The 27,458-nt window shown below is 33.6% G+C and overlaps 1 protein-coding gene across 1 annotated transcript in view; it reads right to left on the reverse strand.

Moving 5' to 3' along the window:
* Positions 1–27,458, reverse strand: part of LOC119644329 (zwei Ig domain protein zig-8) — a 103,127-nt gene that overhangs the window by 42,008 nt on the left and 33,661 nt on the right. The window contains exon 2 of the mRNA XM_038043875.1: positions 23,785–23,954. Coding sequence (XP_037899803.1) covers positions 23,785–23,954 — 170 coding nt within the window. The remainder of the gene's footprint in view (positions 1–23,784; positions 23,955–27,458) is intronic.

The raw sequence follows: 27,458 nt of genomic DNA on the forward strand, positions 1-27,458 counted from the left end.
CGTTAGTCTTCTCTAAGTAACGATGCGCACCCAAACACTTGAAAAATCATTTATGTAATATCTAATCAATCAATACATGCGATAGGTAGGATTCCATCATTAAGTTTTCCAAAAGCTTAAGCAGGATTTTCGATTGAACGTAGACACAGATACATGCATATATTCATATAGCTGTAGGCAGCAGATGTGACCAAAATCGTGGCGTATACACTGATCTTTCGTTCAGTTGTGGACGCTGATATATATATATATATATATATATATATATATAATGAGGAAGACAAATTACATAACCGTGTGAATAGAGTAATCGGATTAGTAAAATGGAGAAGGAAGAAGACAATGAATATCAGTACGTAAATACGAGAGAAGAGTAGACACTTAATATGCAGCCTTAAATTATACACACAAACGAGTCAGAGTGCTCCATTGCTCCATTGTTGTGCTGATTTACCTTACCCACGCTATGAACTTAGTCCGGAAATATGGCAGTTGTGTATGAGTTTTTGAAAAAAAATTTATTGAATACCCTACATCACTTTGCTCAATACAGTTATTTATAAAAACGATAATGTAGGCGTTGTATGGGAAAAGAATAAAACGTCACCCGATTCAAGTGATTTGCAGTAGCGCTCGTCCTTGCCTTGAATCGAAACACATCGGTATAAAGAATATCATCAAAATACTTCAGGAATGGTCGTGTTTTTACGTTGAGAGTTACAAGAATACTTGGACAGACATCAGACAGATAGACGGGCAGATAAGCTATACCAGAAGCAGTCTCCTACAGGATCTACAACGACGAGGAGGTTATAATATACAACCTTTTCGGCTTGAAGACCCATTACGGTGCATTTTGAATGTTTTATCATTAATTGCGTAAAGTTTAGATCATTTCCCTTGTTAGCGATTCCATGCATATGCTAATGTATTGCAACACATCGACGACTCGGAATTCGAAAGAAATGCTCTTTGATCATTTTATTTTGAATTGTGAATTGTTCGTTGAAGCTTTTTATGGTACGTTTCAAAGGATTATAAGTTTAGCGATTTATAGTTGAATCAACGAAATGTCAATACAAATCGGGTAAGATGCAAGAAAAACTCTTAAAGGAATCTTAAAACATTCGCAACACAACAATCATGGGGGTGAGGTTGCGATCGGATACTCTGTAATCGTAAGCCAAACAACGTTAAAAATCGTTCGTCAAAGTAAGAGTTTGTCGAACGATTTCAAGACGAACGTTATCGTTCTCAGCAATATCGATAGCAAAACCTATTACGATACCGTACCGTTGGTAGAGTAAGGCGGTAACTCTTACGATGGGAAATGTTGTTGAATCGCAAAGCACGAAAACGTATGATGAAAGTAATTGTTATGAAGCATTTTCATAATGCTTCATAAGGTCTTTTAGCAATGATGTCGAGATCTTGTGGACTGTTTTATAAAACTACATATTATTCGTGTAGATTGCTTTTTGCCGGGATCGATGCAGAATTCCTTGAACAATTTACGCTTCATTCCTTTCAAAAAGACACGAAAACTTGATTCCCTCCCTTGATTCCTTTTCTTGTTGGTTTTAACTTTTTTTCAAATAACATACATATTCTCGCAAATATTCTTTGTAAATAAAAGCTTATAAAAATATTATGAAGATTGCTTGAAGTTTTTTGTATTTATTTGAGAAATTTAAGCCAATTCCTTACGTAAGTAAAATATAAAAAAAAAAATAAAAAATAAATAAAAAAGAGAAAAGAGAAAAAGAAGGTAAACTCTTCAGCATTGAATCGATTGCAACTAATGAATGTTAAGTGAATAAGAAGGGAAACAATTATTTGTAAATACATCCTTTCAGCCTGTCAGTGCTGCTTTAGCAGATAATACCAGGAGGAAGTACAACAATAAACTCATTAAACTCAAAGTGAATTTAAAATCAAAAAAAAAAAAAAAAAAAAACAATAAAAATTAAAAGTAAATTGTTAAAAAGATTATACAAAGTTTGAAGAAAAAACGAAGCCAGCAAATAGTATTATAATTATAATATAAACACACTCTCATACAATCTATTGTTGGGCGGGTGAAGTGAACGTAAGATGTTATATCGACTAGAATCGTTCATGTAAGACATGGAATAAAAATTGCTTAGGGTAGAATTCAATTCACTCGTGTTATCATCCTTGTAATAATAAAAAAAGAGTGAAAAAAGAACGAGAGGCGTGCATTCAAAAGAATTAAAGAAGAAACTTTTAGTTGCATATTCCTCGCAATAATTTCTTTGAATCGCTTCGGATATTAATACTAAGCTATTGTTACTGTAAAGATTAAATTTCACTTAAGCAAGCTCTTGCTTCCTGACAGGATATCGAAAGCTTTCTCACGCGAGGCGAAAATTTCACCTCGCCTGATATGAAATCAACGCCTAAGCATTTTTATCGTAATTTTTCAAAGACATTGAGTCTAGAGCCGATGGCGAGTTTGCTTCAATTTTCGTGATTTAATGAAACATCAAATAGATCGCTAGAAAGTGAAGATGAAGAGAGAGAGAGAGAGAGAGGGAGACAGAACAACTGACAAGAAGAGTATTAAGTGGTAAGGACACACACACAAAACATACCAACTACGAAACTAGAAAATTTATAAAATCTACGAGAACGAGCAACAATGAGTTACAATCCACATTGCCAATGATAGGAGTGGAAAAAAGAGTCGACCAACTCATTTAATAAATAGGAGTTAATGGATGAGTGTAACGAAGAGGATTCAATGGCTCTCGATCAGTTCTACAGGTAACTTTAAAAGTATAAGGTGAAGAGTAAGAGACATTTAATAGGTGAGTGCCTTAGTCGCCGCGAAAAAGCCGCCAAGTGCAGCAAACATGTCATCGTAATCAAGCAGGCGAGTCAAGTCGGCCATCTGAAGTCAGGATGCGGCATCCATGGCAATTCAAAATTGAACATAAATCGTGACAGAAATCTATACTACAAATATTATTTGTAAGACAAAGAATAAGTGGTTAGTGTAAAATTTCTGCTTGAGAGGAAAACACATCGAACATAGTTCTATGAAAATATTGACTGAAAATTTTGCGGAAAAATTGCAAATTCTTTCATGCAGGTTGACATTGAACACTTAAACTGTGAAGTTAGTAACTTCACAGTATGTTGACAAACAGTTTCATCTTGTAGAAATCACGATAAGAATTCGGATCAAATGAAACGTACTCGCGGAAGTTGTTACGCTAAACTTGAACATTTGGATATGATGTCTACGTCGTAATGAATTTGTGCTGCAATTCGTGCGTGGAATCTAACGTAAATTGAAAACCACCCAAAGAAAAGCAATAACGATTTAATTAAGAAAGCTATTCTAAAATATTGCCCGGGCAGATGGATGTTTATTGTTAAATATACAAAACTTAATCTGTATAAAATAAATAAAAATTTAAAAGTAAAGCAAACTATTTAATGAAAGCATATTAAATGTATGAAAGGTGTGGAAGTAGTGGTGACCCAAGCAAATATAGTCTTGGCACAAATTCTTACGTCTTAATATATTTGTAACATCTTAAACGGTCGTAGTTGGCTAATAATACTAAAGTCAATATTTTAAAGTTCAGAGAATACGAGAAAAAAAATAAATAAATAAACATAAAAAAATTCGAACTAATGTTCTTGTTCTTCTTCTTCCATCTTTTGCCAAAAACCGCACAAATTGCATCGTTAGTATGTTAGTACTTAATGCCATGCCCTGGAGATGACTGTGCAGATTATTACTTAGGTACTATATAGGTTTTGTTCGGCGCATATAACAGCAGAACAATCAAACGCAGTGAAGCTTATATATTGAACTTTCATTACTTCAGCTGAGTGTTGATAAGTATTGCCATGCTTTCGGACATGATGAGAGGCAATCAAGTATTTGAGCATTCATTTTCTCAATGCATCATCATAATGCATTCATATATATATATATATATATATACATGCATATATATATATGTATATATAGACGCACATATAAGAACACTTATATATATATATGTATATATATATATGTAAGTCTACAAGAAACGGAAAAATTATATCCTATTCGCTCACTCTTTTTATTTGTTATTAAGAAACAAAAGTGTTAGTATTCAAGTGTTTATTGGTGCTGGAAAGTTTGGTGTTAAACAATGAGACGGAAATAAATGGAAATAAATATTTGATTGCATTTCCTCTTTATCTCTTCTTTGGGTTTTTCTCTTTCAATGCAATGCTAGCTAACAATGAAAACACTAACATGTCATGAACTTTTCAAGAATGAAATAAAACGAAACAACTAAAAATATTATATTCGGTTGTGACCGAATCTTTTATACCCATCATAATAATTTTTCATACACTATAAACATTGCTTTAGGTTGCGGCCGATAGTTTCCATTTTTACGATAATAGCGAAAATTTATAGAGTGTATGTCCTATGCTTTACGAGTAATAAATAATCAAAAGTGAAAGAGCAAAGCTGTTCACAGTTTCAGTTGCGCAGGCGTGTAGGCGTAATAGGCGTGTGTGCACAGTTATGCTGGCGAACAAATGAACAAATGGACGGATGGACATGCTTAGGTGCATTCCTAATTTGAAGCTGGCCAAGATTTTATATATTTAATGTTGGGTGGGCGTGGTAAAGTTTTTCTATAGGAACGACAGCATCGCCCATAGAACTTACGTGCAAATTTTTGCACATTTATCTGCCATAGTTTACGAAAAATGGGCAAAAAATCAATTTTTCATTCCTGTTGAAACAGAGAGATGGTCTCAGTTTACGTAGTACTGTAGCCAACCTGCGTGTAAGCACTTCTAATGTATCTGTCAAAATTTAAGTAGCAAAATGTTTAAAACAGACACACACATACAGACCGACGGACATGGCTAAACCAATTGAGAATTTCACGTCGATCAAGAATATATATACTTTATAGGGTCTCTGAAGCTTCCTCTTGGGGCTGACAAACATAATGGAAAAGACCGCAATGAATGTACCCCTATCTTACAGTGATGGGTATAAAAAAATATGCATATTTGATGAATGGAAAAGTTCACGCCCTATTTTCATAAGTACTGACAGTAAAAGTAGTAGGCGGGTGATTATTTTATTGTGCTATTTTTAATTGATCCTTATACAAATGCAAGATAATAAGGTTTGGAAAAAAATTTGAATGAAAGCGGAAAGTGAAAAGTTGTTACATCTATATCACTTGTGATATTATACGGGATTGAATCGATAAATAAATATTGAATACTTACTCTTTTTAGCGGTCCGGCTCTAAAGGCAGCTACAAACAACTTAAGTGCCTCGAGCCTTGATGATGATGTTATGCAACAAAATCAATGGTTTGCCATCGCAAACCAAAGACTGATGAGCAACTTGGACTTAGCAATTCGATTCGATTTCATCATTGATGAGCATAGCTTGAATGCAATTTACAACGCGATGTATGTGTATGTCCGACCCGTCTCATCGCTTTTCTAATTAAAATGCTTGTGCTTGACCTATTATTTATTGTAAGCGAATTTATTCGAAGAAATCGCGTTCACTATTAAAACTGAATCAATAAAATCACCTGCGTATGTAACTGTAAAGCTTGAGATCATTTCTTTGAAAGTCGCAATGCAATATGCAATATGCTGAAGGCAATCCTGAACCCGATCCGAAAGATTTCCCTAACTGTTTGCTTCTTAAAAAAAAAATCGAAATTTAACGAATGCGTTGACAAACCTATAATACTTAATGCAACACTTCATCGTTCATCGTTAGAAAACAATACTAATTTAAATCGAACTGACTTTTTTATGGTTAATGAATCCATTATTTCTTATTTTATATATAAAACTATATATATTATATTTGAAATTTCATTTGAAAATAATAAGTAAAACCAAATCATCTTCAATTTTAGAAAAAATTCATTATATCAAATATATTCACACATATATGAGCATGCGTTTACTGATTGAGAAAAACTTTTCCAGATGAGTAATTTTCTTACGTTTCTTTTTTCCTTTTTATTTTTTTTTTATTTTTTTATTGAATGATTATTTCCCCCAAAGCTATATAGAAAGGCTACAAATTTATTATATGTATATATATACATACATATATATATACAGCATGCAGCAGTATACAACAGTTCGTAAGGCTTGAAGAGAGAATAACTTCAACTCAAGCAAAGATAAGTATTTCAATTTTCTCGTATTACATTTCCGACAATTGCTGTTAGCAATTCGTAGGCTTTGTTCTTGGTTTTTTTTTTTTTTAAATTTTTATTGTTTTTTTCTTTTTTTTTTTTTTTTTTTTTGTTCGTTCTGAAACAAGATATAGCAACAATATCCCTTTTTTATTGAACACCCTCTATATAGAAGTCTGTAAAGCGAATTGAAAAGAATATCTCGTAAGCTATTTTTATCTTTCTTTTAACAATCTCTCTACTGTCAGGTGATTGATGCTCTTTGCCTTTAAAAATATCTTCAAAATGACATTGTCTCTTCCGTTTACATAGCATAAGGTCATCCAATAAGCGGTATTTTTTTTTTCTTTTTTTTTTCTTTTAGTTGCTAATATTATCAAAACTAATTGATAAAAGAGAGCACAATGAATTTTTGATTATTCCTTTCTCAACGTTTGTAAAAGTACAATCGTGAAACACTTGCAACACTTTTTGACTACTACTCTTATTACGCGAATAGCACGAATAATCTCGCTGTAGAAGGTCATTGAAAGTTGATGGTCTATTGGAGTAAGCGAATGCTAAAGCAAAAACAGCAAAAGAATTCTATAGCACGATCGTTATAGCAAACTTATATAGACTGCATGGTAATTGAAGTTTTGTCGTAATTAACTGACGGTGCTATGAGATGTATGCTGCAAGGTTTTTTTTTATTAGAACCACATGTCGTCCAAGCTGACATCATCTAGTTTACGCCACAAATAATCAGTGATCAGTGATTGCCTAGAATTCGCCAGTGACGATAACTTAAATGACATTTTCAGCCTACAAAACACAAGCAAAAGTTAATTTTGATCAGATGCGTTTTTTTTTTTTTTTCTTTCTTTTCTTTTACATCAAAGGGAGAATGATCAGCTGGAAGGAATGATAAATGAACTTTACCCTAAATGCACGCCACTATATACGGGTTGTACATAGTGCACTACAAATAGCAAAATCCAAGCAATATATTGAAAAGAAATTTGATCCAAATCTCGGCGAGAACATTTACTTATTTACATTTATTTTCGGGGCAACAAAATGGCTGACCCTACATATATATAGAAGTATTGAGAGTAGGATTCCCAAAAAATTTTATCGAATTAAATTTGCAGAATGACTTTAGTCAAAGTAAGAGACGTAAACAGCAGCAGAGAGCAGCGAGTGGACGGCAATAGGTGATATGAGCATTTGTAATAAAAAAATAATTTGTTATGTGAAGTAAGGAAAAAATTATGCTTCTTTTCTTTTTCCAAATCGATATAAAAAAAAAAAAAAAAAAAAAAAAAAACCTTAGCACGGAGTCTTATCAGTCATTAAACAGGTTGTTTTTTATTTATTTAATTTTATTTTTATTTTTTTTTCAACGATAAGGATCTTTTCGTCCTTATATCGATTGCCTTTTCGTACCTTTAAAATGAATTTAAAGAAAACGAAACATCTGCGAGGAGCCTTCTTAAACCATCCAATAGTCTGATTCGCTTTAATCATAAAATAGGAGAAATAGGCTGCGAAACTTTCACTCAAGCACACAAACCTAAATAAAATAATGTTGTGCGATAAAGTTCTTTACAGTTCTTTAGCTCAAAAATGTAAAAAAAAAAACAAAAAAAAAGGATTCACTTTAGGATTTTTATCTTTAAACCGATCCGTTTTCTTATTTATTTGGTTGGTTTTCCTTTTTCACATAACGTAAACGAAGAAATATTTCATTTCCACCCAAGTGAAGAGAAGAAAGAGTAATGCAAAGGAGAAAGATTTTTTAACTTTATTAAAATAGATTAGCAATGATATATAGAACGCATTGCAGCAAACTTAAATCAATTTCACTTTTTATAGATTTCGATTCGATTTTCTTATAAAAACTCATCGATTTTTCGCAATAACATCCATCCATCAATGCGAATAAAATTTAAATTATAGAAAATATACTCGTAATTGAATTTAATTATTATAATGTGAAACAAGATTACTCTCATGATTGAGCGATTGAACGATTAACAGCAATAGATTCATTCATTACTAACTAACCCCCAAGTATTATTAAGGTTTATATTGATTTTCGGCTTACTATTGATGTCTTCGAAACAAGTGCAAATTTCTTCAGTCAAATTGAAGCGAAACTTAATCGAACGACAAAATATGTGTTTGTATTTAATGCAGAGGAGGGCTTCATATCCGCAGCGTAAAATAAATTTACTGTTTTCGAAAGCCACTCATCACTCATTAGCCACTCAGTAGCATCTTTTTTCTTTCACTTTGCGCGTCCAGAGCAAAAATTACGGTTTGTATCGTTGGCATTAATTGTTCTTGGATATTTCCAAACGTCTCTAACATAGGAAGAATTCCATTCGATTTTCTCATCATCTCGAAAATGTACATCTTTTATATCCATCACTGTAGCATGAAGAGTGTCTTCAGTTTGTCGAAACGTTTACAATGCGCAAAAGGAAGCTTCAGCGAAATATAGTAGTATATATATATATTCTTGATCATCAGCATCAATCGGTTTAATTATGTCCGTCTGCCAGTCTGGCTGTCTGTCTGTATGGCCGTAAAAATTAGGCTATCGGCTTCAAACTTGGCCGAAACATTGGAAGTCTTTACAAGCAGTTTATTATTGAAAATGGACCGAAGCGGTCGAAGGACACGCCCTCAGCACCACGTAAACTGCGAACACTTCTGCTTTTCAAAAGGAATAAACAATTGATTGGTTTCGGCTCATTAGTTACAAAAACTGCGGCAGATAAGTGTACAAAGATTTGAACGCATATACTATGGGCGATGGTGTAGCACTTATATATATGGAAAAATTTGAACACGCCTACCTAATATTATAATGTGTCAAAATTTAATTTTTTTTCTTTTATTTTTTAAGATGCTTACAAGGCGCAGAAACGAACTTCAGAAACTTGTGAGTGAATCTAAGCATGTCTGTCTGTTCATCTGTCCATCTGTCTGTCTGCGCAAATGTGTAGTGTCTGTGGTGAATATTCTCCCGTTAGCGAAAATGAAGATATCGCCTTAAGTGTGACTTAAACTTTTCCAAGGACACGCTTACAATGCCGACACGCCTATGCCCCTGATACGAACTGTATCCGACAAAAGCCATTTCTCTTAATAATAAATATAAGCAAATGCCATAAATATGGTTTTGGAAAAAATTCTCTTATACGAGTAACATCATCTCTTAGAAAAAAAAAAAAAAGTCATTCGCACGAATGACTTGGGGAGCAATTCGATATCATTTATCATAAGATTAGATTTCTGATTTATGATTTGTAATCTTAAGAATGATGCAACTATTTACCGCGCATTTCGTAATGGGAGCCAATATTTTTCAATTACCATGATCTCGCAGCAAATCTGTTTCAGTCTCAAGATAGTGAGTATAGGATGTTATTAGAAAAAGCGCCTTTCAATGTAAATGTGAATTCATTTTTTCTCTTTTGTTTTCTTTCTAAGATTAAAATTAGATTAATAATAAAAATTTATAACGAGAGACATTGTTATTTTCAAAAAAGACTAATTGAAGTGTTATAGAAAAGCGCGCAAAACCTTCGTTGACATCATCCATACTTGTCAGGTCATCATCAATAAAAAAAAAAAAAAAAACAAAAAGAAACAAATTACGATAAAACAAACAAAATGAAATTTTTTCTGCGAGCATATAATAAAAGTTGAGAAACTATTTTAAAAGTAAACTTATATGTATATACTTTTATAAGGATTTACAAACAAAACACAAAAAAAAAAAAAACATAAAAAACAAAAAATAAAATAAAAAAATAATAATAAAAAAGACTGGAAACATATCAATCAATACAATGAATTTGTTTTTCAATAAACTTAACCGTTCAAAGCGTAGAACGGAATGTTAGCGAAATTGAATTGAAGGGGTGGGGAGGGAGGAAGAGAAACAAAAAACAGAAATCTATATGAATTGTTTTAATACAGTTTAGCATACCTTGGAGGTGCAATCAGACGAGCTTTCAATCACTAACAGATATCTGTTCCATCCGCTCCCACTGTGCACTGCGCATAACTGTCAATACCATATGTTGAATTATCCTGCATTTCGTCGCTGCCGACATCGAACTCTAACGAGAAACTTTTTCTTTTACAATAAAAACTTTATTTTTCTTATAAAAACTGTTTTCGTTAAAACATAATACATATATATATATAGGGTTGGTGTTAAAGTTCTGCCGTATTTTAAGCATGAAAAAATATTTGCTTTTAAAGATATTTGTTGTGTTTGTTGTTAAGCTTGCTCACGAGTCGAACGGTAGATGCCGAGTTCCTTTGCCATGACAAAACGGTTAGATATGGCTTACTCGCCCAAACGGGCTTAATATTGTCATTAACGACAAGATCGACCAGTTTGTTTATTTTTTTTCGAAATCATCCAAACAACTTTTTGTCAAGGCATTTTTGAGAGGTCCGAGAATGTCCGCCACACGTGTCACATAAACTTTTACAACAAGTAAGCGATGCAATTAAATGCACTTGATCCACGGCAAATTTATTCACCCTGTCCTTCACTCAACTATCTAATTAATGACGAATGACAAGACCCTGCGCCCTAGATGGTGCACTCTACCCTGTTGCCATAACCTGTTAAGCAAAATTACCTACAGCTAGTGAAATACGCCTGATCTTTCCCACCAATCAATTACACACATATATACGTATATATAGCATAAATATATTTTTTACATTTTTTTTTTTTTTGCTTTTACTAGATATTTGTTTTTGTTTTAAGCTTTAGTTCTTAAAATTTATGTCGGAAAAAATTCTTTAGATTTGTTGAAAAAAAATTTCATGTTTTTTCCAACTGTTAAGGTAATAACAGAAATTTGGTGAAATCTGCTTGATGTGCTTTATGTTTTACAAGAACGTGAAAGCCAATCGAATATTCTAAGACTTGAAATGCCGGTGAACAAAAGGTAAAGTAATTCCCAGACCTCATATTCTTCGGCCGTAATTGTAATGTAATTACATTATTAAATAGCAGTAACTTAAGAAAATTCTCCGAGAGGACAGCGTATTGCATTGTACTGTAGTGGGGTGTATGTACCGCGACCAAAAAAAAAAAAAAAAAATGCATGTAATGCATTCGGCCATTCTCATAGTTCCTCTAACTTTAGGATTCCTATGAATCTGGCCAATTTCTTAGACTCGGAGCGCCATACGGTATTCGGTGTTATGAAATGTTCGTCAAACACTTCCTAACCGACTCTGCAGGATATGATGAGAGGTTCCAATCATCCCAACGCAGAATCTGCATGAATCGGTTTGCGAGATATTTCCATTTTGCAGATGGTACCTAAAAGGCTTATGCCTCATCTAGAAGCCAGTTATGAAACATATGCCGGTCCTTCGATGCTCCAATATCTGGTGTCTTCTGCCGAAATATTTAATAATTCTTTTAACGTAACTTCTCTCTACAAAATGCTGAATACAACAATGACATCTCCAACGGAAGGCAAAGTCCTTAAGCTTTAGGTATCGCTTAGTTGATTAACTAAGTGAACTTCTTCTAAAAGGTTTATGCCTGTCCTTCGATGCTCCAATATCTGGTGTCCTGTGCTGAAATATTTAATAATTCTTTTAACGTAACTTCTCTCTACAAAATGCTGAATACAACAATGACTTCGCCAGCTGAAGGCAACGTCCTTAAACTTTAGGTATCAATGTAGATTAACTAAGTGAACTTCTGACTTCTAACTGAAGGTCAACTTCCACGAACTTATTGGGATTGACTTCTTGTATATATGATGGTTTTTCGAACAATCTAATGTGATTTACACTGAGTTTTCGAAAGCTTTCGACAAAGCCAATTGCAGCCTATTAGTGTTCAAACTTAAATCTATTGCTTTCTCAGCAAAAATTGTCTCTTGGTTTCTCCCTTAAAACGTTGAAGTCAGAAAATGGGACTTAACTCGATATATTTCTGTATCATCCGGGGTTTCCCAAGGAAGTGACTTGGAAACGTTAGGACCTTCCAACCTGTATAGGCGTAATGCAAGAAAAGTTAAAATATTTTATTCGTTAGATTTCACTATGCACGTAGATTTATTGCAGTCACATCAGAACGAGGTAGACTCTTGGAGCTTGACAAATAGCATGTTCTTAAATTTGCAAAACCGCAAAAGGTTGCCCACGCTTGACAATATATCCATATGAAAAGATTTAGAAGTCGTCTTTGATTCGAAATGAAAATTTAACCAACATATTCAAAGAGTTGTGAGTAATTTCAGCATTTACGAAGAGATGGTTTAAGAAATTTTACGGTCCTTTTACAACTAAGCGACTATAAATGGCCTGAGTTACGCCGACGTTAGAGTACGCCTCGATTATTTGAGTGCACAGCTGTAGGTGCCACAATGATGCAAAGAAACTCTCTACCTTATGCGCTGCATGGTTTAGGACGGGACTCTAATCGCATCTCTTCTCCGCACGAAATTAGATTAGAATTAACCGATCTATCCACATTGGAATATAGACGTGAATGCTTAGGTGTTCAAGAGCGAAAATACGTTGCTCGGAATTTGAAAAGTTAACGGGGACTGTAAAATTTAGTTAAAAATTGCTTATAGTAGTGCAAGCTAAGCATTGAACACACGTTGTAGGATTTTTTAAAACTCGCCTAACGTTATCTGGTGCATCCCGTATATCATAGTTTAAGATTAAGTAATAATTTATATATTTATTATCGTATAAGTTATTGTAGTTTAAGACAATTGTTAATCACCTGATAATTACGAAATTTATAGCTGAGTACTGAATAAATAAACCAATAAATAAATATCCATTCATCAGTGTAGTCAGTCAATTTAGGTATTCATGTCATTGATGTTTCGAAGAATGAACTGCATTCGTCGACAGATAAGAAGGGCTTATGGAACTTTCGAAATTAAAAAAAAAAAAAAAAAATTCTAGTTTTTCTTTTACAAATTATGGCCACAAAATTGTAGAGCGTACGAATTGAGATCAATTTTATTTAATTTTTCTTTGTTCTTTTTTTTTTTTTTTTTGTTTCTTTTGATAAAATCTTTCCATTATTGTGAAGAATCATCTGAAAGGTGAAGCAAAGAATTCTTGCTAAGCCAAATGGCTAAGACATCGTAGGTAAATAACTTCAACAAAGTAGAAATGGTTTTTAGCTGATGAAATTACCAAGAAATAGCCTTTAAATATACGATATATGATATAGAGAGTTTATACGATATGCGACCAATATATATAATATATTTAGTGAATCTACCATTGATGGCATAATTTTTTGCAATAAAATCTCGTACATAAGAGTTTATTAGAAGATTCGGTCCAAGGCGAATGGAACTAACTTTTCTCGTTATTGCTTTCGTTGACATATCGATTTTAGATTTAATTCCATTTACAGTCTCGTTACCTAAGGAAAATGTTGTAAAAATCATAGGTCAATAAATTTGTTATTGTGAGCAAAAAAAGGTATGCTTATTACATGCGTGCATAGTAAAGGAAAGACAGAGAGAGAGAGAGAGAGAGAGAGAGAGAGAGAAAGAAAGAATAAGTATGAAGCCATTATTTATATATAAGCTGCCACAAAATTCTTATCTCTTGCCTCTTGCGGAAGTATATAATTTGTAACGTGAACCTATCTTGACCGATCATTTCTTGATTATTTATATTCCCCAAAAGTGTTTATATGCTGAGTATTTAAATGATATCATATTTGTTTGTCATTTCATAAACACTTGTCGTTTAATTTATTAATACGACCATAACCTAAAGACATCCATTATAAACCATATACGCACATATACACTCATGTGCATATAATTATATTATACAATATCCGTAGCTATGCTCTCTTACAGATAAGATAGAAAATTTAAGCAAATAAATATATATGTATATATATATATATATATATATGTATATGTATATGTGCGTATCTCTTTCTCTCTCTCTCTCTGTCTATCTCTCTCTGTCTCTCTCTCTCTGTCTCTCTCTCTCTCTCTCTATCTATCTATCTATCTATCTATCCTTTTCCCTGTTTTATTGTGTGTTTATTTATAACATTAAGCTAAAGTATAACATAATTAATTATTAGCAATTTTCGATAAAATAACACATGAGAATATTTTAAGTGTGCATAATACATAACTAAATCTGAAACTGTTGCAGCCAAAACCTAAATAAGTAGTAAAATAATCGAATCAATTTATTATATGTAATTAAAACAGCTGCTATGGCTACGCTACTACTACTACTACTACTACTACTATATTATCTAGATCGTATGTGTGTAAAAATTATATCTGTTACATAATAAATTATCAATTTATGTTTAAATCAAACTTTAAATAAAATATAAAAATAATGCTTATCTAAAATTTAATTTATTTTATCCACATGCGTACATATCTCTTCTTTCGCTTACGTTAAAAGCCACGTCTTACGCAAACATAGTAAATACGTTTTTCTTACCCCACCCCCCCGTTGTTTCTAACTTAATAGATAAGTGTCTTGATAATAAATAAGAGATTTTCTAACGTACAACTAACTATATATATATATATATATATATATATATATACTTGTATATAAAGAGTAATTGGAAGTAATTTTGAAAAAATAAACGCAACATTTTTTCCTTCGTAGCCTACGTTCTTTTATAACGATAATGTCATCTATCTCGTTTTTATTAGTTTTGTATATAATTTTTATTTTTATTTATTTATTTATTTATTTTTTTTTTTCATTTTTTTTAAAAATGTTTGATTACCTAAACCTGAAAAGCAAGGAAACTCATTTATTTCATTCAAATATAACTAACTGTATGTTATTTATGTTTAAGGAGAAAAAAAAAAAAGAAGATATATATATATATATAAGGAAAAGATTATCAAGAGAAATCTGTTGAAAACAAATATTATAAGAAATTGTATTATCGATCTATGGAATATGTAAAGCTTTTAAGATGCTTATCAAACTGAAAAGCCAATCTTTCATATGTTTGACGTTTACCCTTATTTGGTACAACTTCTCATATAAACGTATTCAGGTATATAACGTATATGTGGTATAATATTATATATATATATATATGCTACTATTATAGCTATAGTATGTTTGTGTGCTCTTAACTTATCTAAGCGGAAACTTCAGATGATGCAGTTGCTTTGTATTCTTTCCGGTTTTCAAAGGCAATTGAAAAGTTTCAGCAAACTCTTTACGAATCATACCTGAAAACTCTTATTTAAATTTGCATGATATGCAAATTCCTAACTAATCTTAGTTCTTATGCGATAGGAGTTTATATTTGCACAGATGCATATACGCACAGATGCATGCATTCATACATTCTTAGCCTCATATCCAATAACAATGTACTATAACTTATCAGCATTTTCTTCGAAGATTTTTTCTATTTTTTTTTTTTGTGTGTTATTAAGGATTTAATGAGGCAAAGGCTTCTTTTCTTTTTTTTTTTTTTTGTTTGTCAGAGATCGAGATGAGTGAAAACTAAGCAACCACAAGTTATTTGAATTGAGTTCAGGAATATTTCCTGTGTACAAGATATGCAATGCACAAAATCTAGACCTCATATACGTAAACTACTACGGGCAGTGTGCATTGATTGCAAGATTTTTTCAAACGATGAACGTAACTTGCTCTCTCTATCTGTTAGAAATGAATGCAAGCATAATGTCAATTCAACGATTATGCTAAAATATATCAATTACTTCAATCAATGCAATCAACTAAAATTGAAACAGACATAATATTACAATTATTTTGAACTATCAGTTTATGATCACATAAAGGCAAATATAACATAGAAAGAAAAAGACGAGTTCGCCATTCACTCTTTTAGACAAGTATAAGGGTCTGTTTATGACAGTTGGTGCCGAACGCGCATTCGACTCGACCATCTTTCTCGGCGGTGTTGTTGAGATAAAAACCTGGATTGTATTTGTGATTAACATAAGCATAATAAGCAAATGAATGGAAAGGAGAAGAAACAATTATCCAAAAATATGATTTTCAACTTAATCTAAAGCAAGCAACTAAGTCACTTGAAGATCTTAATTTACCCACAAAAAAAAAAAAGGTGCATACAAAAATTTTAATTTCATTTACCGGAAAGCAATGCTTTTACGTCAATTTCCTATCGATTCGGGCACATTTGAGTGAAGGACCAGTTGCAGCCGAAAATCATGCAAACATTGCAAGGAAAGCCTTAACCGACAACGGTAATCCAATTCCTGTACCATCACAGGTATAGGTTTGTATAACGTTTTCATGCAATATGATGTTCCTTCATAATAATAATATGTACTTTTCAGATTTATCTAAAGCTTTATTCGCATTGAGCGCGAGGAGAACCATATGCCATATGTAGGCAGTGGCAGTTTCAAGCACCTGGTTATGCAGACAAGTACTTTATCAAATGGAGGCGTGAAGAAAAGCATTGAAAACAATTATTTGCTTCCGCCATACTCTGCAGTTTCCGTCACACATCACAGGATTACAGTTATTTTTTATATTCCTTAATTGCCTCATGCCTCCGTGATTTTCGTATTGATATTTTGCCTCATTTTCTCTTCGACATCAATTTTGTAGTCGAATAAATTCTCGTTCGACATTGAAATCACATGGTCAACAGCTGATCAACTCGCTACTCGATTCGTTAATGCGACAACGGATACGACATCGATAGCTATAAGCCGAACCGCAAAAACCAGCTTCGAGCTTAATCGACTTATGAGCCGCCATAGAACAATGCCAGGTTGATTGGTAACATGACGATGCAACTAAGTGTTGCCGCAATTTTGCATTTGACATTCGCAACAATGGCAACTCTTAGTATCAGATTTCGGCAGTTATTTCTAAATTATCCCCGTTGTACAGTCAGCCTATATCAGACGTAGCTTATTATGGATACTGAAAAAGTCTAAGGTGTTCAGAGAACAGGGCAACATCTTGAATAACTATTTTGTAATCATTTTTCATTCGAAGATCCGTACACGATTCCGTACACGATGCGCAATAATAATAACAATAAGAAGAGTTTAAATCAAGAACAAGAATCAAGAATCAGTTCCATTTTCTTCGATCACTTATATATATATATATATATATAAAACTTATGTGAAGTGTTACCTCAGATTATAATTTTGATTTTAAATTTCCTAAACTTTCAGATTAGATATAAGCGCATCTATTATATATTATATATATATATATATATCAACTCAATCAAATCACCGACAATTATAAAGCATTTAAGTATAGTTTGTAGCATGCGAGGCTATTATTACAAGACTTGCAAGTTGCTATGTTTATTGTGTTATATAATATGCATACATATAATACATAACACATGCGTATTTTGTGTGTTGTTACATGCACTTGCTTGTACGCAAACGTGTACTCAAGCTATGTATGAAATTTGCTCTTGTATTCTTACTGATTATTTATTTGAAATTTGTTGTTATCAATTTATTGCAGCTCTTCTGTGTACTCCTCTTTAACCTGAAATCTTACAATTATCGTAATGGCCTTTTTACTTTACTAATGGAAAAGCCATAAACGTTGCTGCTCCATTTAGTATTGTTTTTAAATAAATGGACTAAGGATACATTACTTTGATGTAAAGGATTGAAACAAACATATAAGAATACGAATAGTTGTTGTGTTCATGTGACGGTATAAGCTACATTTTCATGATATGTACACGTATACATGCTTATGCAGTATTGTGATCAAAAAATAATGGGACACGTGATTTATAAAAATTGAGAAAGAAATTTTTTATTTACTCTACGCAACGCTATCCACTTTGATTGTCTTAATAATTTCAACTCGATAAAAGATTTCTTGTTAATAGTTTGACGTGACGAACGAAATTCAAAATGCATAACATCGCGTTAATCGAACAAAACCGGCAATGTGACCTAAGTATTTTTCAAGCGAAATTTTTCAGCCTTGTTTCGCTCACTCAATTGATCGATTATTTCAGAATTGTATGTACAGACACAACTCGCACTTCCCTTAATAATTCATGTTGTGATTGCCACTCAAAAAGCAAAAGCCGAACAACTCCTGGTAACTCTCTGGCAATTCAATAAATTGACCTGAGACCCAAAATAGATGTCAAAGATTTTACTATCAACACAGAATACAAAACAAAAAAAATTAAATAAAATAATAATAATAGTTTTACGATTTCATAGCACCTGAGAGGCTAAAATGAAAAATTCACTTTAGGTTTTCTTCATAGCATTATATTAATACTGTGATCAAAAATTTTGACCAACATTCAAATTTTACGTCATAAATGTCATTAGGGTTTCGGCTGCGCTTAGTTGTATTTGTTAAATGAAATTTATTGTGATAAACCGATTAGGATGTGCTAGACAGCCTTTGACTTTGTCGGAAGGAAATGTTTACAACTAGTATAAACAGTCCGAAGAGGGACGAGAACGAGTTGAAGACGATGTGCGTCCTGAACGATCGACAATCTCTACCGATGAAAGCCACGTCAAACAAATCAAAAATTTGATGCACAGTTTGGGACGTTGCCGGCGTTGTGTACTTTTTAGAGTACTAAGCCAACAACATTTTAACAGATGGGCCTGAAATCCGTTAAATCTCGATACCAAAAACACCCAATTTCGTTAAAAATTGAACCCATACCGTTTCACAACCACCGCATTCATCCGATTTAGTCCCGTGTGACTCCTGGCTACTGCCTAAACTCAAAAGACCACTCCGTGGACAACGTTTTAACCCAACTGAAGAGACACAAGCCTAAGCGTAAAAGATTTTGACGGCCATTCCGGAAATCGGCTATCGTAACTGTTTCGGGGATTGGAAAAAGCATTGGCATATATGTATAGCATCTGAGAGGTATTGCATTGAAGGTGACGAAATCGATTACGAAGAATAAATAGATTTAAAAAGTATAAAATTAAATCGGTCTGAATTTCTGATCGCAGTAGTATATTGTGTTGACTATGATAACTTGTGATTGTAATGGTTTCAGTGGTTTTCAATAGCAATTATTGTTCTAAACCGAGTGTCCCCCGTAAGCGGCTTAGAGCTGTAGAAGCAAGCCGACCATTTTCAAGTCCACTATTATGAATTTGAATTTTAGATGAATTACTAAGACATCAGATGAAGAGTCAAAAAAACTTGCTACAGATGGTCAGGGAAATCATTAACATCGACAGTGAAGTCAAGTAGTCCCACTTCGGATCACTTTTGGATATTAGCTCAATATAGTTTATTAGGTCAATAACTATAGAGTTAGGAGTAACTGTTGCAACTGCGTCGACATTTAAAAAGAAAACGATTCCGATACCTCGATAAAAATTATCGACCGGCAAAACATCAGCAATACTCAAGCAGGAAATGTGTCCGCCAGATATTCATTCATCTGACTCACACCTGTTTTAACCTTTCTAAAGGATGTCTCTATTCCTATGACAACTTTCCAAAAATAGGCGGCGTATGAGTACAAAGTGGGCGCAGGACCACGGTTGCGACGGCATTAATTCGTTGATAAATCGAACAGTTACGCATTAAATACCCATAATAGGCGAGCAAAAATTTATTTTTAGCAAGAAGCTCGAATTTCTACTGCAGAAATTCATTAATTAACTTCAGGTCTGCCAACGTTTCACAAGCCTACCAACCTTCTCGCATTCTAAATATGTCCTCGCAGGGTTACCCACAATCTTAAAACTTTCACTAATCCCTCACAAGTTTAACGGAAATGAACTCTTAATACGTAGTGTTAGGGTCTCGTTCCATTAAAAAAATTACACTACGGAGCATCGCTTTCGCTGCTTACGAATTGCGAAGAAAAATTATAAAATAAAATATACAGCTGTACTCCCCATATCTTAAGCGACGACCCGTTCCGTTTTCAATGAGTACTCTCTTGGGATTCCGTTTTGTTGGCTTTGTCGACGAGAACAATCCATAGTAAAAAAAAAAAAAAAAAAAAAAAAAAAACCAAGAACAGCATTGACTTTTGACACTGATCTAAGTTGATTCCGTTTTATTTTCTATTGCATTTATTGCTTTTCCATTTGTTAAACAGACAACAATTTCTAAAAATTTCTGGAAATTCATATATTTTTCGGGTGGAGGGAAAAATGAATTGACGAATGAGTGAATGCATCATCCATAGCACATATACTTTAAAAGTGTGCAAGAAATTTGGTTTACTCACCACATAAGGGTAAGTTAAGTAAGCAATTTTTTGCATTTCTTTCCTGCTTCTACGGACTGAATTACACACACACACACACACGCATAAAGATCAAACAGCTTTATCATCTCGAATTTTGAGAGGAAAAATTAATAATAATAGCTTTCCTTGCTTGAGGCTCACGCATACTACCTATTGGCTTTTCAGCAGGTCACAGCTACCAATATGTTAGGCGGAATATATTTTTGATAAAATAATGCACAACAATTTGAGTTTCTAAGTTTGCTTTAGAAGCTAGACGCCAGACTCAATTAACCCTCAATTTGCCCAACCCAGCGACCTGCTTATCAAACGTCGATCGTTCTTTTCAATAATCTTAAATTAACGAAATTGGAAGGTCGCCCTTTTCCCGATCGCATTCGGGTTCTTGCATCACTTTATTCAAGTTGATCATACCATTTAAGTATAGTGCTCGGCGCGATGTGCGCATTTGCTCTCAAATACAGAATTTAGATCGCATGTCGTCTCAACTCGAATGCCATCTTCATCAAAACTGAATATCAAAATTTTAATTTGTTCGGATATGACGTGTTTTCGAATACATTTTTCGATCTATGATTCTGGCGTTTAGCTAAGCAAGACCACAACTGTGCTCAAGAAAATGATTGCTTAAAAGAAATTGTTACCGCTAAGGCCGCTCGACACACATACCTGTCATTCAATTTGAATTCTATCTTGGCTTTACAACGCGTTGGGCAATCGAAGATTAACCACAAAATCTCATACTCTTAAGCAATAGACAAGGTACTGTGCATACAAATTCGTAATTATGTTAGTAATGAGACTTTTGTCTATATTGATGAAAAAAAAAAAAAAAAAAAAAAAAGAAAAAAAAAAGAGCAAACCATTTCAATTATTTTATATTTTGTTTTCAATTTTGTTGCTTTCATTTTCACATTCGATTCAATTTTGTGGCAAGATTTCTCATACTACATATGTAATATGGTCGGAGAGACAAAAAAGAAACTTATTATTTTACAAGAGTCCTACTTGATTGATTTTTCTCAAAACATTGCAATCAACTCAACAACGTACAGATTTTGGGACCAGCTTTTCAATTACAGCAAACCATGTCCTTTTAAAATATATTCATGTAAATAAAAATTGATGCGTGCTTCTGCTGTATTCAATACATACACATATACATATATTTATTTATGCCACAGTATTCTTATGTATGCACACGCATACATCTATACATGGTGTCCCAGGAGAATTTACGTAAACTTCAATATAGTTTTACACATACATATATATATATATATATATATATATATATATATTATAATAGAGCTGCAGGTGGAAACGAAAGAATGCACAATCGTCGCAAATTAAAGTTTCCGTTTAGGGTTTGTAAATACTCAAATTGATTTTACATTTTGACAGGATTGTCTTTGTTTAATCAGCCGTACGAGTACAATTACTTCAGGATTGGAACCAAGAGACTCGGATCATTATAGTAAGTTCGTAAGCATTCATTATACTTGTTCTAGCAATACATGGGGATAATATGATTGTAACGGGAACAATCGACATCTGGATGATGGCAATTCTATAAATAACTCTTTCATCCACGTCTTTTGCTACTAAGACGCACCACTGTAACAACAAAAAGCAAATTAAAACTGATGTCTGTAATCGCATCATTATACACACAGTTACATAAATTCATAAATTATTCTCAACTGGAAAGTAGTTCCGTTTGTTCATTTGGCCACACGGAGAAAAGGACGCGAGATGTTGGAAGACGCCTTTATCATTAAATTGGCATAATAAATTTTCTCTCTCTCTCTCTCTTTACTTCACGGAATCAGATCTAGTGTATCTGAAAGATTTACATGGCACTATGAAGCAATTTTCTTGTCCCCCCGCCGCATACACTACCAACTTCAAAATCCTTTCCGCGCACTTGGTTTGACACATAATAATACTAATCGTTATTGATTTGATACCTCAACGAATTGCATAAATGTCGTCAAAAGTGCTATTCTACAGTTATGTCGTTTGCATTCTGACTATTCCTTTAATTTGAAACACATCTATCTATCTATCTATGAAGATACGTTCCTTTATTCGTGCGATTTAATAAAGTCAATAAGTCCCCATACCAGTTATTGCAACACAATATCGAAGTCTCTAATGGCTATTAATTTACTTATTATTTATAATCTTAAGCAATATCGATTATTAGCTGAATAAATAAAAAATGGGAAAATGCACTAAGAAATTCCTAGAATATTTCTTATCTAAATAGAAAAAGAAAGCAACAACAAGTCGAAACATCTTCTTAGTTCTAGGGCCATAAGTTTTTTTTTTTTGCTAAAACAAAGTTCATCGACGATCGATTTTTTTTTTTAGAAAAGATCGCGATGAGAAAGCTTTCCATTTAATTAAAAAGAGATCTGTATAGAGTTTACATCCCTGAACCATCATTATATAGTCATCATGTAATACTCAGAGGTGTATAAAAACAATAGAGATTTGTGACTGATATGAAAAGGATGCCTTATCTCACTTGAGGGATTAAACTAAACGATTTCGAGTAGCTATTGAATGCTATAAAGGAATATCACACACACACACACACATATATATACAAGGGAGAAAATTTATCATTTAGTTGAATGCGTTGGTTAAGATTTGTTTAATGCGCAAACTGATCGAATCAAATCGTTACACTACGTTCCATTTATTGGATTTTGTAGTCATAACGGCATAGCTTTCTTTAGAATGTCCAAAATATATATTTCACACTAAGCTATGAAAATTTTTGAATATACCCCCTGTATGCAAAATATATGATACACGAACCTGCATGCGTGCGTATACACATATTGAGATTGCGGTTTATTAAAAAAATCATTTCCTTATGTAAAAACTCGATTTCGGTTAACAAATTTAACTCAATGTAAAGGTAAAACATTCTTCTTCTTTATTCAGTATATCTGTTGACAGCGGCAGCAATTCCGCATAAGAGCAGCAATATTTTTCCAAGTATGCGGGCATATTGCTAGTAGCTCGATATGATAGAAAAAACCCTTTATCTGTTTGGTTGCAGAACGTTTTAATGATTCAATCGTAGAGTCTCATCAAAGATTTATGATTTTTATTAAATAAGAATTGAATGGATTTTCTGATTTTGTAAACAAACTTATGGGAATCGAAGAGTTTCAATTTAGTGAAATAAAATTGTTCTCTAATAGTCAATCAGTTATTCGGATTGATAAGTTGGACTTAATCAAGTTATAAATAATAAGAACTTACCGTTCTGTTGCCCAAGTTTTTCACACGACATGTTAGCTTAACTGTCTTTCCTACGAGACCGGTTATATTCGATGATACGGTGGTGTCAAAGGTGGGACCACCAGTGCCTGGTGTTGGTAAATCTTGCAGAAAATCAGTAAAGAAACGTTTCGAAGCGCCTTCCAATAATGCTTTAAAAAGAAAGAATTAAATAAAAATTAATATTAAAATTTTTTTGTAATAAACGCAATTTCTTCGCCGACCTTCCTACCGAACAATCTCATCGAGACTGCATTGATATTCATGTATTCATTATCTGTTATCTGAGTCGATAGCTCCTAACGAGCTGAGTGAGGTCTATTGTAGTCATTGAAACCAGGCTTGTTTTTTTTTTTTTTCTAATGATCAAAACCTCAGAGGATGTTTTCTAAATGTGCAAGCACGAAACAGTGGAAAGAAAGACAGATTATAGATGAAGCAGATAGGAAAGAGGAAGTAAGGTTTGCATACATTCAACTTGGATTCGTGACCATCATTCTGCCCATACGTATGGAGGCCCTACTCCAAATGAGTAGTCAAAACCAAAAACATGAGGAATGTGGAGAAAGACTTTTACAGGCCAACTATTTCAAATACTAATTTAAAACGCGCCGCATACACTCAATTCGAAGACAATTGGATGAGAGAGTTGGAGAAGCTGAGTACTCGTACGAAAGGCGTTAATTAGCGAACAGACCGTTTATAGCTCTTCAGAGAGCTTATCTACTCAGTTTACTTTATCGAAAGTGTTGGACACACTTTCGCGAGTCATCAGCATCTACGGTCTTCCCTGAACGCGATCAAAGGACCCACATAAGACTTGGAAGCTTCGACTGGTGCGTGCAAATCGCAGCTTTTATCTGGCTGGTGGGCACGATGCAGATATGGGATGAGATCTTAAAATATAATAACCTACGACTGCTTTTTCCAATACTTTAACTACATCTTCTTTTTAATGTATATCACTTTGTATTTTAATTCATAGAATATATACCATTTTCGACTCCTGTACATTAACATCATTACATAACAAGATATGTGCATTGATTTCCCTGCTTGCTAAAAGCTATCATCTTCTTCTTCTCGTTGTGCATCATGATCAACTTCTTTTGCCGGCATTGAAATCGATTACATGTGGCACTGCTGATGTAGCATTTATTTTGTATCTCAGCTCTGCATAGTCATAGGAAAATGGATAAATAGGTTTTCTGTGGATCGCTAATGAATACCGATCCTTTTTCGTTGGAATAGTGGCCTAAAGAAGGTCGAAGTGGACATACTAAAACAGTCATCCCCGCACGATCTGACCAGGACAGCAGCCAAAAGACTATCGACTGAGAAGAGTTGCAAGTTTAAGCCATCGCGATAACGCGGCGACGAGTTGTCGCCGTTGGATTTCCAGGCAAAAAATTACTTTCTTCCTTTCTCCAGAAGTTCCTTGCTAAACAAAAACCAGCCAGATTATATGGTTCAGCGATAGAGCTCGACTTTAACCGTGTTGTTGCGTTGGTGAGCATATCTATGGAAGGCGAATGTTAGGATGGCTTTTGCATGTGCTTAGTGAACTTGATGCAGCTTCGTCGCTTGCGGTGCAGCAACGCAAGAGCGATAGTAAATCGCTTACGAGTATTTCGTCCAAGCATTATTGCTTAAGAAATATGTACACAGAAGTGCGCGTGAACGCAGGCTGCTGGGTACGGCTTTTCGGAGAGTACCGTGGTGGCTATGGTCAAGCGAAATATGCGGGAGCTACAAATAACGAGATGCCAGATAGCCATCTTCTTCGCCTCGAGTATTTCCAAATTGGATTTATTGGCGCTAGACGTTAAATCAATTTGACGCTTCAAGCGTAGCGATTCTCTCGATTATGGGGATCGTCATACCCATTGGATGGTGCCGACTCAAGTAATCCCCATGGACACAGCCACAAGGCAGATATTCACGTTACGCCTGTCGAATCTATTTACAATAATTTATTTGACGTTCCGAAAAGCTGCAGCTCGTCCTTATTCGAGAATAAGCAAGTTTTCTTCTTTCTTTTACGTAGCTAAGATACGACTACGACTTTCGGCCAAACAGCGAATTTCCCCAAATCACAAATTGCTATTTACTGAGAGGCGATTTATGCCGATTTATGCGAGAGGAGACAATACGAAAGAGGTCATAAGATACCGAAATGTGGAAAGATACCTTCTATGACAGAGTTGAACATTGACATACATGTATTACCTAAAAAATGGAGTCTATTTTGAGGAAAATTCCACTGTTACTCTCTATGATTTGCCATGCAGTTCGTCAATATGTTTTCTCTTTTGTTTTAAACGAACTTATACCGGTATATAAAAAAAAAAACAAAAAATGATGATAATAACTCAACGTTGTAAAAAAGTTTTTTTTTTTTTGTTTGTTTTATTTTTTACAAACTTTACATAATCCTTGAAAAAACATCTACATCGTGTACATGGGTAATTTCGTTGAAAACATTGTCATCACATTTACTTGTAAATATATTAGTGTTTCGGGATTAAAGGCAATAATAAAACATGCATTATGTTTGATGCTCTGGGTAAAATAATAAATTTATTTAAAGCTTATTGTTGTCAAAGTAATATAAGGTAATAAAGATAATAATCGCATTGGGACGAATTTTGAATACCCACCATCGAGGCCATCGATATATATATATATATATGTACAAATTACTTAATTTTGTGCTGATCCTGAGCACATCAGATGATGGTTCAACAGCATTTTCATTTGAAAAAAATATTAACTCATACATATGCAAATCATTACATATCATTACCTATCATAGTAAATACGTTTTTTTAACTTGCATGATAGCTACGTAAATATTTCCCAGGTTAGGGTAATTGTTGCTGCTGGAGAAATTTTAAGTGTTGTGAGAATGCATTTGCTTAAATCTTAAAAGGAAACCAGCTTACGTAGACTATGTGATCTAAATGCTTATGTGCTTACCTTAGCATTTACCTTTCTAGGAGCAAATGTTTTGAACGTATTACATAATCCCGGAATTAATTTCAATTTTTCCATACTTAATTTGATTTAACATTCAATTTTGACACGTTTCCGAATTCCACGTTAGAAGCAGGAGCAAGTAACTTATTTCAAATTGCAAGCGAAATTTGTCATCTTTTACTAGTATCGTACGGGGAAAACGCTTCAAATTGTAAAACAAAAAAAATAAAACGACTTGAACTTTTAACATCAAATCCCAGAGATAAAAGGAGCTTCAGTGAAGGGTCTCGCCCCATGTTACTAAAGAAATGATTAAGAGGGAAAATATTGCATTATATGAAAACAGGATTGTATTACATGATGACAATTGTAAGTGCAAAAAGTAATTAAACAATGCGCACACATAGCCTGTTACGTTGAGTTAGAGAGTAGTAACTAATGACACTATTGTGCATTATAGTGTATTCCTGCTTTGTACGGTATGGCCTAGGCGCAAATAATCAACAAACTAGAGCCAATAGAATCAATATGCGAAAAATTCTATGAAGTAATTTGCTCTTACAATGCACTCGCTCTACTCGCTCGCTGCGAGATTGCATGGCAAAATGTGTAACAACTGCCATTTCCTTACAGTATAATCACCGCCTAATTACTAGCGAAAACAATAAGTTCAAAAT

Source organism: Glossina fuscipes, unplaced genomic scaffold (genome assembly GCF_014805625.2).
Source record: "Glossina fuscipes isolate IAEA_lab_2018 unplaced genomic scaffold, Yale_Gfus_2 0, whole genome shotgun sequence".
Classification (NCBI taxonomy): Eukaryota; Metazoa; Arthropoda; class Insecta; order Diptera; family Glossinidae; genus Glossina; species Glossina fuscipes.